Source organism: Thunnus thynnus, chromosome 15 (assembly GCF_963924715.1).
Source record: "Thunnus thynnus chromosome 15, fThuThy2.1, whole genome shotgun sequence".
NCBI classification, from domain to species: domain Eukaryota; kingdom Metazoa; phylum Chordata; class Actinopteri; order Scombriformes; family Scombridae; genus Thunnus; species Thunnus thynnus.
This window is the reverse complement of record NC_089531.1, coordinates 19,293,376-19,306,566: the sequence shown is the minus strand read 5'-3', so window position 1 is coordinate 19,306,566 and position 13,191 is coordinate 19,293,376. Positions and strand designations below refer to the sequence as shown.

General features: G+C 36.9%; 1 protein-coding gene across 1 annotated transcript in view; it reads left to right on the top strand.

Moving 5' to 3' along the window:
- Nucleotides 1-11,941, top strand: part of LOC137197787 (progranulin-like) — a 56,053-nt gene extending 44,112 nt beyond the window's left edge. The window contains exon 15 of the mRNA XM_067611198.1: nt 11,313-11,941. Coding sequence (XP_067467299.1) covers nt 11,313-11,321 — 9 coding nt within the window. The 3' untranslated portion in view covers nt 11,322-11,941. The remainder of the gene's footprint in view (nt 1-11,312) is intronic.
- Nucleotides 11,942-13,191: the final 1,250 nt, after the last annotated feature.

Genomic DNA, 13,191 nt, shown 5'->3' with positions numbered 1-13,191 from the left:
TTGACAAGTCAAGGTCCTTCTGGGAGAATGTGCTTTGGACAGATGAAACACAATTAGAGCTTTTTGGTAAACCGCATCAACCCTATGTTTACAGGAGGGTCTTCCAGCAGGATAATGACCCCAAACATACATCAAAAAGCACCCAAGAGTGGATGAGAAGACAACGTTGGACTGTTCTGAAGTGGCCTGCTATGAGACGGCACCCATCAAACCTGAGAGAACTGCTCCAGTTCTCACCAGAAGGAGAGTGACCCAAACTACCAGTGAAGAAGTATAGAGACTTAATTCAGAGTTACAGAAAGTGCTTCACTGCAGTTATTGCCTCAAAAGGCTGTGCTACAAATATTAAGTTAAGGGTACCAGTATTTTTCGCCAGGCCATTTTCATTTGTTTTATTATTGTAAATAATATGTTGTAAATCAAAAGCAAAGTTTCAGTCATATTCAATGTGAAATACAGAATGATGGATAGCATATACTTCTGTCAAATTGATACAGAGATTTTTTTTTTTTTAAAGGTGGAAGGGTACCAATATTTTCAGCCACATCTATATATGATGTTTTAAGTTTACTACAAGACTGTTTTGTATTTAGTTGAAGGTGTAGCTGCATCTGGCAAACAATAAGCAATACAGTAGATGGGCTCAAATACTCAAATTGTACAAATATTTACAAGCATTCGAGTTCTGATTCCTCCAGCAGCTCCTCCTCAGAATCTGAAGACGAGGTAAGTCACTACAGACTTAAATAGTAAAATTTATTTCCAAATTACTAAACATAAAAAACATTTTGTGTTAAGTCTAAAAAATGGATTCCAGGGTTTTAATAAAGATCAGTGGGATGTTGTTGATAGTTGGAGTAAATTGGTTGACAATTAACAACTGGTCAGAAATAATTGGACTCTATGCAGCTCAAACTGATGGATTTCAAAATGGTTTTGATCTGTAATCCTGAAAAAAACTCCTTAATTTGTTTTACATATAATGGAGCATTACATTATTTGACTGCATTTCTATTTGTGTGTGCAGGATGAAAAGAAGAGTGTGAAGAAAAAGCAGACAATAAAGAAGTCATCAAAGCACCACTGGCTCCCCCTGCAGTAAGTCTAAGCATAGTGCCACCCCAAGCGCTCATTCAATAATTCCTGTCATAATCACGACCAGACATATCACCAAACAAACTTATGGTGTGAATTTTAATAATCTCTATGCGCACATAAACCACCATCTACTAATCAAACCCTTAAGAGAACTTTGCCAGTGACCCTGAATATGGCACTTTTGAATATTAGATCGGGATATTTATTATTAATGACCTGATTTTAGATAATAATATTGATTGCATGTTTAATACGGATGGACCAGCTGCTCTTATTGAAACCTCACCACCAAACTACAATTTTTCATACTCCTCCAGGAAAGGTTAAAAAAGATGGGAGTAGAGCAACCATCCTCTCTGCGTCACTTGGTTTTAAAGATATTACATTTGATAAATACACATTTTTTGAATATCACTCCATTATTTTTAACAGCCGTCCTGTACTGTGTATCATAGTTCACAGGCCACCCAAACGATGCTCTTCCTTTGTTTTCGATTTTTCAGAAGTACTCTCAATAATCCACACCAATTATGAATTGTTATTTTACGTCATTTTAACTTCCATGTGGACAATCAATCAGACTCTTTTACCTTGGAACCTTTTAAATTTGCTGAATTGTGTGACTTTTATCCAACATGTTACTCAGCCTACTCATAAGAGAGGCCACACTTTAGACCTTGTAATAACACACGGCCTACCTGCCAATATGTCTTCAGTTGTGGATGTAGGCATCTCTGATCATTTCTGTCTTTTTTACTGTCAGTGGTTTTCTACAACAGTATATTCCAGAATGAACCATCTTATTGCTGAAGTGGCTGATTGATTGATTGATTGAAATTATTTATTAACAATATAAAGGATATACAGCATATATAAATAAATGAATCATGTATGCACAGCCTCAACCAGGAGGCATCATATCTTAAACACAATAAAGCTCAAGAGCTTATTTCCATTGTGGTCCTTTGGGTGTAGCTGTGTGTTTGACTGTTAATGTTTAAGTGAGTATATGAGCACAATTAGTATAAGTTAATGCGTGTGAGTGTGCACGTGTGTTCATGTGTGTATGTTTGTGGGAGGTGGAGGGGCGGCAGAGAGAAGGCAGCAGTACAATATGTATTCAGTACAGTGTATCCTACCAATTCAATAATTAATTAAAATGATTGAATTATTGCAACAGATGAAATAGTTATATTTAGGACCAGCTGCTACTCAGCCAGCTCTTTAGGGAGGACTTCAAGTTTCCAATAGAACTAATTGACTTAAGTCTTGCAGGTAACACATTCCACATAACTGCTACTTTATATAAAAACAAGTCCTTTCCCACACAGCTTTTAAATCTGCATGGCACAAAATCAGTGGAGCTCCCTCTAGTGGGATAACTGTGGACATCGCTGACCTGAGAAAAATAATTACTGAGATATTGTGGTACCACATGATTGACAATCCTGTGAACAATACATATTTTGATATATGATCTCTCCTCTACTCTGAGCCACTTGAGGCTAATAAAATGATCAGGGAGAAGATATGTGTTCTCTTTTTCAGTATACTTTATTGGAAACAGGCTCTGGTAGTAAAAATGTGTTATCAAACAATATTGCCATAAAATTACTCATAAATTATTCAATCTGAATGTTCTTGTTTTATTTTCCAAGAAGAAGAAGAAAATTTACTCTCATTCAGTAAGTTATCAGCAGAAACTTTTTCATGTGATCAATTAGACTGACCTTGTCAATATTCCCACAAATATGAGATGCAGTTAAATATAAAGTTGCTGTAAGCTGTTAGCTGTGCTATGTTTATGCAGGTCAAGTTGAGTCAAACAGTTTTAAGTTCAGGTGTTGTAAAGCATTCATAAATGTGCTGTAAATCTTGTGTTTCTCAGGACTAAAAGAGCCGTCATCTGCTGACTCTGAGAGAGAAGCGGTAGAAAGCAGAAATCACTCAGTAGAACGTCCTTCCCATATATAGACTTGATCATTAATCCATCATCTGCTTTCTCCCTCTTCGTTTCTTTTTTACTTCTTTGTTCCTATTTTACTTCTTTGTTCTTCTTTTATTTAAGAAGTTAGTTTTTAGGAGTGGGAGTAGCTCAAGACTTCCCTCTTTCCATGGTTTAGTTTTGACTTAACTCTCTCGTAGACTGAAGCCAAGAAGAAGAAGAGAAGTAGCAAGGAAAAGGAGAAAATCACAGTATGCATTTTACTTAAATGACGGTCCAACTTACTGTGCATAAATAAAATTTCAGTTCGTTCATTTCAATTCAAAATGTATTTCTATAGAGGTGATAAGTCTAATATAAAAAACCTCATATTTACAGCTACACCTTCTAACAAACCAGTACTGTGAATTCAGCTGTAGAATTACTGTTGAAGTGAAAAAACACCTTATTTGGAAAAGCTTGCAGTGCTTAACATGAATGTTTTATGTACACAGGACAAATCCAAGAAGAAGAGGAAAAAGAAGGCAGCATCTCAGTCAGACTCAGAGCTCGACTAACAACCGTTGCTTTACGGTTCTCTCATGACAGTTCACAAGTAGTGTTATTTTTGCCTTTGACTACCAAAAACTTCTCCCATCCAGCTTTGGTCATCACACTTGAACAAGGAGACCTACAGACTTGTAATGCTGGGGTTCTGTGATTTGAAATGAAAACGAGGGAAGCACCCATCCCTCTTAGATGGCAGAGATCCTCTCTCTGCTTCATACCTGACATCTTGCATTTCTAGTTGCTGGATGAGGCTGTTATGCTAGTGCCTGTGTGATGCATGTAGACCAGATGACCTGATGTCTCGCCAGCCTCATATAGAAGTTGGACTTGTGATAAGAAATGTGAGCTATACAGTCAACATTTATACAAGGGATAATTGTCCAGTCCGATGAATTGTTACACAGCGGTGTAAATGTATAATCAATGGGAATTCATTAATAAAGTATTGTTTTAGCCTTTATTGTGTTAACTTGGGTACAAACTTCTACTGTGTGCTGTTTTTTTTTTCCATTATTTTGGGGATGTATATATAGAAATCAAACAAAGCAGATATCCATATGACCCAATTACCACTGGATAATGGTCAGGTTTTTTTTTTACTTTTGCAGACACCTATGGCGGCTCTAACGGGGATTAATGGCAGCGCCCTTGAGGCTGGAGTCATTCGCTGTGATTTGCACTAGCTATTAAGCTAACCCCATATGCCACTTGAGCTATTGCAATTAGTTTCAATAGTTTCACAATGTACAATCTATCATTAAACTGCTGTATATCACACTAAAGGTGTAACTGGGCCAAACAATAATAACATGAGATTATTTTATAGCCTCATTCAGTAGTTTAGGGTTACAGACTCAGTTGCCTTGTGCAGTTGACCTCAACCAGTTCATAACCAACCAACCTACCAGAATATCATGTGTTTCCTTGTAGCTGTTATGACCGAAGTGTTTTTGACTTAGGAGGGAACTTATAATCATGATGATACTGTAATGTCTAGTGTAAAAACAGATACATTTTAAACTATGCTAATCAGAAGTTCAGTTCTTAAATGTGCTTTAGTTGGTTTTATGGTTTTAAAAGTCATATTAGCATAACATTTGAAACTTTCGCCCTACTAATGTCTTTCTAAATAGATGTATTAAGGGCCTTACATGAGCACACAGTCTTCTGCTAAAGAACAATTTTGATTATTTCACAATAGAGATTTCTGCATTTCGGTTCCTGTCCTTGATTTTTCACTGGTTTGAAATCACGTACTTGTGTGCACCAATCAGGATTTAGCAACATCTGAAGTCAAATGTGCTAAGAGTTGGTGGGTTGTTTGCACCGTCAATCAAATCTGATAAAACCAGATCCACACAGCCCTAATTAAAGATTATTAGCTGTGTTTCTGAGTGTTAAACTGGCAATAATCAATATTTTTCTATTATCAATGAATCAAAAATGTATGTGTAGGTGAAAGGCTTCACTTGTGATAATTATGTGTCATCCTGCTCTGCTCCACTCCGCTCTATGAAGCACTTCAACTCAATTTTATGGAATTAAAACAGCCAAAACTTTGGATTCATTCTCACCAATCTTGTTTCCGGTCGCATCAGACAGCTGTTTGCAGTGAAAAAGGTTTAAAAACCCACTGTACACTTATTGTGCAATGATTTGGTAATGGTTTATTTCAACCAATTACTCTTTTTGATATTTTGATCATCTCCCTCTTGCCTCCCAGAAATAGAGGAGGAGCAACCTCCTCTGTCTCTATGGACGAGCCTCCTCTGGTACACTACCTGTCCAGCAGCAGACAACAGACAGACAAAGTTAGAGACCAGCTAGTGAAGCACTTATCAGCTAAATATTTCCTTCAGGAGATGGTGTAGTGCAAGACAGAGCTAATATGTGCCATGTGGCCAAAAAAAACCCCAAAACAGTTATTTCAGGTTTAACTTTGATTGTTGCTTTATTGGTCATGAATATTTAATGTTATATAGAAATACATTGCATTAGAAACTGGGTTTTGAGGGGCTGAAAAAGGCATAGAAGACAAGTTAACTAATATATAAATACATATATATTAATAATTACATATTTAGATAATAACCAGAGGGTAAATGGTTTTTACCTTTTCTGCCGACACCTATGGCAGCTCTAACAAAGGATGGCACCCTTGAGGCTGGAGTCATTCGCTGTGATTTGCACTAGCTATTAAGCTAACCCCATATGCCACTTGAGCTATTGCAATTAGTTTCAATAGTTTCACAATGTACAATCTATCATTAAACTGCTGTATATCACACTAAAGGTGTAACTGGGCCAAACAATAATAACATGAGATTATTTTATAGCCTCATTCAGTAGTTTAGGGTTACAGACTCAGTTGCCTTGTGCAGTTGACCTCAACCAGTTCATAACCAACCAACCTACCAGAATATCATGTGTTTCCTTGTAGCTGTTATGACCGAAGTGTTTTTGACTTAGGAGGGAACTTATAATCATGATGATACTGTAATGTCTAGTGTAAAAACAGATACATTTTAAACTATGCTAATCAGAAGTTCAGTTCTTAAATGTGCTTTAGTTGGTTTTATGGTTTTAAAAGTCATATTAGCATAACATTTGAAACTTTCACCCTACTAATGTCTTTCTAAATAGATGTATTAAGGGCCTTACATGAGCACACAGTCTTCTGCTAAAGAACAATTTTGATTATTTCACAATAGAGATTTCTGCATTTCGGTTCCTGTCCTTGATTTTTCACTGGTTTGAAATCACGTACTTGTGTGCACCAATCAGGATTTAGCAACATCTGAAGTCAAATGTGCTAAGAGTTGGTGGGTTGTTTGCACTGTCAATCAAATCTGATAAAACCAGATCCACACAGCCCTAATTAAAGATTATTAGCTGTGTTTCTGAGTGTTAAACTGGCAATAATCAATATTTTTCTATTATCAATGAATCAAAAATGTATGTGTAGGTGAAAGGCTTCACTTGTGATAATTATGTGTCAACCTGCTCTGCTCCACTCCGCTCTATGAAGCACTTCAACTCAATTTTATGGAATTAAAACAGCCAAAACTTTGGATTCATTCTCACCACTCTTGTTTCCGGACGCATCAGACAGCTGTTTGCAGTGAAAAAGGTTTAAAAACCCACTGTACACTTATTGTGCAATGATTTGGTAATGGTTTATTTCAACCAATTACTCTTTTTGATATTTTGATCATCTCCCTCTTGCCTCCCAAAAATAGAGGAGGAGCAACCTCCTCTGTCTCTATGGACGAGCCTCCTCTGGTACACTACCTGTCCAGCAGCAGACAGCAGACAGATAAAGTTAGAGACTAGCTAGTGAAGCACTTATCAGCTAAATATTTCCTTCAGGAGATGGTGTAGTGCAAGACAGAGCTAATATGCGCCATGTAGCCAAAAAACAAACAAACAAACAAACAAAACAAAAAACAGTTACCGCAGGTTTAACTTTGATTGCTGCTTAATTGGTCATGAATATTTAATGTTATATAGAAATACATTGCATTAGAAACCAGATTTTAGGGGCTTAAAAAGGCATAGAAGACAAGTTAACTAATATATAAATACATATATATTAATAATTACATATTTAGATAATAACCAGAGGGTAATGATCAGGTTGTTTTTACCTTTTCTGCCGACACCTATGTCGGCTCTAACAAAGGTTGGCACCCTTGAGGCTGGAGTCATTCGCTGTGATTTGCAATAGCTATTAAGCTAACCCCATATGCCACTTGAGCTATTGCAATTAGTTTCAATAGTTTCACAATGTACAATCTATCATTAAACTGCTGTATATCACACTAAAGGTGTAACTGGGCCAAACAATAATAACATGAGATTATTTTATAGCCTCATTCAGTAGTTTAGGGTTACAGACTCAGTTGCCTTGTGCAGTTGACCTCAACCAGTTCATAACCAACCAACCTACCAGAATATCACGTTTCCTTGTAGCTGTTATGACTGAAGTGTTTTTGACTTAAGAGGGAATCTTGATGATACTGTAATGTCAAGTGTAAAACACAGAAACTATGCTAAACAGAAGTTCAGTTCTTAAATGTGCTTTAGTTGGTTTTATGGTTTTAAAAGTCATATTAGCATAACATTTGAAACTTTCGCCCTACTAATGTCTTTCTAAATAGATGTATTAAGGGCCTTACATGAGCACACAGTCTTCTGCTAAAGAACAATTTTGATTATTTCACAATAGAGATTTCTGCATTTCGGTTCCTGTCCTTGATTTTTCACTGGTTTGAAATCACGTACTTGTGTGCACCAATCAGGATTTAGCAACATCTGAAGTCAAATGTGCTAAGAGTTGGTGGGTTGTTTGCACTGTCAATCAAATCTGATAAAACCAGATCCACACAGCCCTAATTAAAGATTATTAGCTGTGTTTCTGAGTGTTAAACTGGCAATAATCAATATTTTTCTATTATCAATGAATCAAAAATGTATGTGTAGGTGAAAGGCTTCACTTGTGATAATTATGTGTCACCCTGCTCTGCTCCACTCAGCTCTATGAAGCACTTCAACTCAATTTTATGGAATTAAAACAGCCAAAACTTTGGATTCATTCTCACCACTCCTGTTTCCGGTCGCATCAGACAGTTGTTTGCAGTGAAAAAGGTTTAAAAACCCACTGTACACTTATTGTGTAATGATTTGGTTATGGTTTATTTCAACCAATTACTCTTTTTGATATTTTGATCATCTCCCTCTTGCCTCCCAAAAATAGAGGAGGAGCAACCTCCTCTGTCTCTATGGACGAGCCTCCTCTGGTACACTACCTGTCCAGCAGCAGACAGCAGACAGACAAAGTTAGAGACTAGCTAGTGAAGCACTTATCAGCTAAATATTTCCTTCAGGAGATGGTGTAGTGCAAGACAGAGCTAATATGTGCCATCTAGCCAAAAAACAAACAAACAAACAAACAAAAAACAGTTACCGCAGGTTTAACTTTGATTGCTGCTTAATTGGTCATGAATATTTAATGTTATATAGAAATACATTGCATTAGAAACCAGATTTTAGGGGCTTAAAAAGGCATAGAAGACTAGTTAACTAATATATAAATACATATATATTAATAATTACATATTTAGATAATAACCAGAGGGTAAATGGTTTTTACCTTTTCTGCCGACACCTATGGCAGCTCTAACAAAGGATGGCGCCCTTGAGGCTGGAGTCATTCGCTGTGATTTGCACTAGCTATTAAGCTAACCCCATATGCCACTTGAGCTATTGCAATTAGTTTCAATAGTTTCACAATGTACAATCTATCATTAAACTGCTGTATATCACACTAAAGGTGTAACTGGGCCAAACAATAATAACATGAGATTATTTTATAGCCTCATTCAGTAGTTTAGGGTTACAGACTCAGTTGCCTTGTGCAGTTGACCTCAACCAGTTCATAACCAACCAACCTACCAGAATAACACGTTTCCTTGTAGCTGTTATGACTGAAGTGTTTTTGACTTAAGAGGGAATCTTGATGATACTTTAATGTCAAGTGTAAAACACAGAAATTATGCTAAACAGAAGTTCAGTTCTGAAATATGCTTTAGTTGGTTTTATGGTTTTAAAAGTCATATTAGCATAACATTTAACATTTCGCACTACTAATGTCTTTCTAAATAGACAATATTTCTGAATGAAGGTTTAGAAGTAGGTCTTGTATTTAAACAATGTAATGATATCATAGGTTAATGTGAGCTCGTAAAATCTGTGTGTGTGTGTGTGTGTGTGTGTGTGTGTGTATGTGTGTGTGTGTGTGTGTGTGTTTCATACAATGATTACCAAACCCTCCTTTTAAAATCCAAGTATGGCTGAATGGGGGTGTACCTCCAGAAGCCCCTTACTGTCCTAATCTGACAGTCACAGGACATGGGTGTCATATAAAGTCCAGCATCCAGTTTGTTTAGTGGGAGGGCCAAACCTACCATATATAAAGAGTGGCGGTGTCTGTTGTTCAGTACAGGGAGGTGTGAGGCGTATGTCAGGAAGCTGTTGAATCACTTCACAGACAGAAGGTAAGCAAAAATCTATGAATCCTTACCAAAACCTTGGCGTAACTGCCACCAGTATGGTGTTTTATAAACAGTCACAGCTTTTATTAATTATGATTATACATTATATTTCTTTAATACATGCTAAAATGAAACTGAAAGTTGCCAGCAACACCTCAACGAAATGACAGTAAAAGTGTAAGATGTAGTTTAAGTCACAAATTGACTGAGGAACTGGAAAGAATGGGCAGTTGTTGCTCTAAAATTGCCCACAACGTATCACATTTGACTGAATCAAATAAACTTCATGTTAATTATCTCTTGTCCAGATGTTGAGGATCACTGTATGGCTGTTGGTGGGAGTGTGCGGGTTTGCATCTTGCAACAACATATGCCCTGATGGGAACATCCTCTCAGATCTCTCCACCTGCTGTATGACTACAGATGGATATCGCGCTTGTCCATATCCCAACGTAAGTCAGACATGTTCATACACTGCATAACTTGACCTGTACTTGTGAAGACTTGACATATTGGTCCAGAAAAGTGTTGTCAGTATTTCATTGATATTCTCTGCGTGTCTGTATTCATGTGCGTCTCCAGGCTGTGTGCTGCTCCGACTTGGAGCACTGCTGCCCCTCAGGGTTTCGCTGTAACCTGGGTACCCAGATGTGTGAGAAAGTAAACCAGCCATGGATGAACATACCCATGGTGAAGAAGGAAGCTGCAGAGAAACCAAGCACCCTTCTTATACCCGTCTCTCCCCTTCAGGAGCTCAAAAACAACCTAGACCAAAAAAAGAGTTCAGTTGTCCACTGTGACAACTACCATACCTGTCCTGATGGCACCACCTGCTGCAGACACCCAAAAGGTGTCTGGTTCTGTTGCCCCTACTCCTCTGTGAGTTGACCCAGTAAATACTCTGCGATAAGACACATGACAGTAATGTAATATTTTTAATTCTCTATTTTCATGGCATCAATTCAAAGCTTGTAACTCAAATGTTTCACTTGCAATCAAATTCATAATTCAGTGTTGTCATCTTGAGGAGTGTTAATGCTCTTTTGAATTGATTGTTGTGTAAAATGTCTGCCTTGTAGGGCAAGTGTTGTCTGGATGGCTACCACTGTTGTCCATCTGGCTTTGACTGTGACCTTACCTACACGCACTGTGTGAGGCAAGGCCTGAGCTATCCTTTCACCCCTAAACAAGCTCTGTCTTCAGTTCCTGCCACTCTCATTTCAACCTCAGAGGACAATGACAACCTGCAGGAGGTAGGACATATCACACTTTATGTATGTCACTACTTTATCTGAATGACAATCCATTTGGATAAAGTTAGAGGCCCTGAAAATGTATTTTCTCAATCAGCTTCTTATTATGTATTGGGGCCTTACATGCAATTATTTTAGATTAGGTGTGAAAATGTGTGTAAAGCCATCATAAAAGAAAGGCATGTTGATTGTTTAATAAAAGTGCTTAGAGGAAACAGGAATATAGAGGGTTTCAAGCACAGAAATATTAAATGATCAACATCTTTTAACATTGTGTTTATTCACCACATTATAAACATCACAAACTGATTTGAATCTCATTGCACTGACCATAAACGTATGCTTGTAAATTTTCGTCTTTACTGCAGTGATTTAGGAGGCAGTATGTTGTTCTAACATTGATTCTGATTTCAGGACCAGTGATGTGCAGATGGTCGGCACTGCTGTGATTATGAATATATCTTTGGTCGCTCCTCTTTGACATGCAGAAGATCTGAAGTACTTTCAGATCCCCTCAGGAACACAAGAAGACACAAAAACAGACTGAGGATGTGTTGCTAATGTTTCTGCACTGTGAGCGCTTACTAACTATGCATTACAGCTTCAGTAGAGAAAATGAACACAAACTGATCAGATTTTTTGATTATTCACAGACCTACAATACAGTCTAATGAGTAAGTAATCTGTTTACAACCTCAAACGATTGTTTCCCTTATCCATTGTGCATTTCATTTTCAAATTCAAATTCAAATTTTATTTGTCACATACACAATCATACACAGTACAATGTGCAATGAAATGCCTTATGTACCTGTTCTGGATCAGTTACCACAACAGTAAACAAAACAGTAATTTGAAAGAGCGATTCAAATTAGACACATGTAAACAGTACACAGAGTTCCAGAGTCCTAGTTCAGTTTCAGTCTACCGCAATTTCCTGCAAAAAAACAAAAAAATCATGCCAAATCATGCTAAGCTTTATTCCTTTCATGATCTTCCTATTGAAGCATAATAAAAATAATAAAAAAAATATGCAAATGTGATTGAAAATTTCTCCATCTGTTTTGTTGTCTCACGCCACCTGAACTTGATGTGTCACTGGGCCATAGACCACTCACCTGACCTTCCAATCATTTGATATAGTTATTACATTTGGATATTATAATTTAGTGGTGAAGTAGAATTATAGCTGACCTTCTAGTTAGCCTACTACCCCTCAGTGAACTGTGATCTTCATCAAGGTGCTCATACTTTGTAAGGAAAAAAATGCCCTACTCAGCTTAAGTTTTTAAACTTGACATTAGAGTTGTTTAAATGTCCAGTTTATCTGCTGCTTCTGCTTTACATTACAGTAATGTTAATGTAGCTGATAGTTTGGATGACTTGACTGCAGAGGCATTCCCACAGTGTGTCGTTTGTCAGTTCAGTTTGACAATTACTGTAATTGACACCATACAAGTTAAATTTCTGCTTCATGCTCTGACAGATTTTCTCAAAGGAAAGGCTTTTACATTTGCAGAGTGAGTGAAGGACTCAGGAGAGAGGAGACAGAAGTGAGGAAGAATCGCAGGATGTAACGTTAATGGTGTCGAAAGAAAAATGAGGAAGAAAGTAAAAAACTGATTCAAGAAGGAAGAAGGTGCAACTGATTAAAGATTTAAAGAAAGAGTTTAAGGAGGAAAGAGAAACACATAGAGGCAGCCCAGGTGTCAGAGACATGAGTAAATACAAAGCAGGAGGCAGAAAAAACTGGTAAGGTCTGATTTCCACCTGTATCTAGATGAACTACTGCTGTGTAAATGTTTTAAGATTAAAACCTGCTATGAAAGGACTTACAAATCTTTTAATACAGGTACTAACACTACACAATAACTCTATTAACATGATGTTTTCTGAAGATGTTAAAAGGTTGTTGACCTCAGTAACTGTTGTAAACACAGCAGTAAAACTGACAGATAGTTTCAGTCATTAGAAAACACAAAATGCAGATTAATCTGACTGATTCATCTTTAAGTCAAACTGTTGTCTTAAATTGTTTTTAAGTTTGTTTTTAATTCTTCATAAATCAGTTTTGTTATTTCGTTATATTATAAATCTATATTAAGGACCATATAGACGGTGTGAGAATTGAGATTTTTTTTTAAGATAGAGACTGATTGGTCCATTTATCATCCATAAGGTCTATGTTTATTTACAATTTACAATTTCATTTAGCAGACACTTTTATCCAAAGCAATGTACATCTGAGAGCTGATACAACACAAGCAGGGATCTAGTCAGGAGAGAACAACGT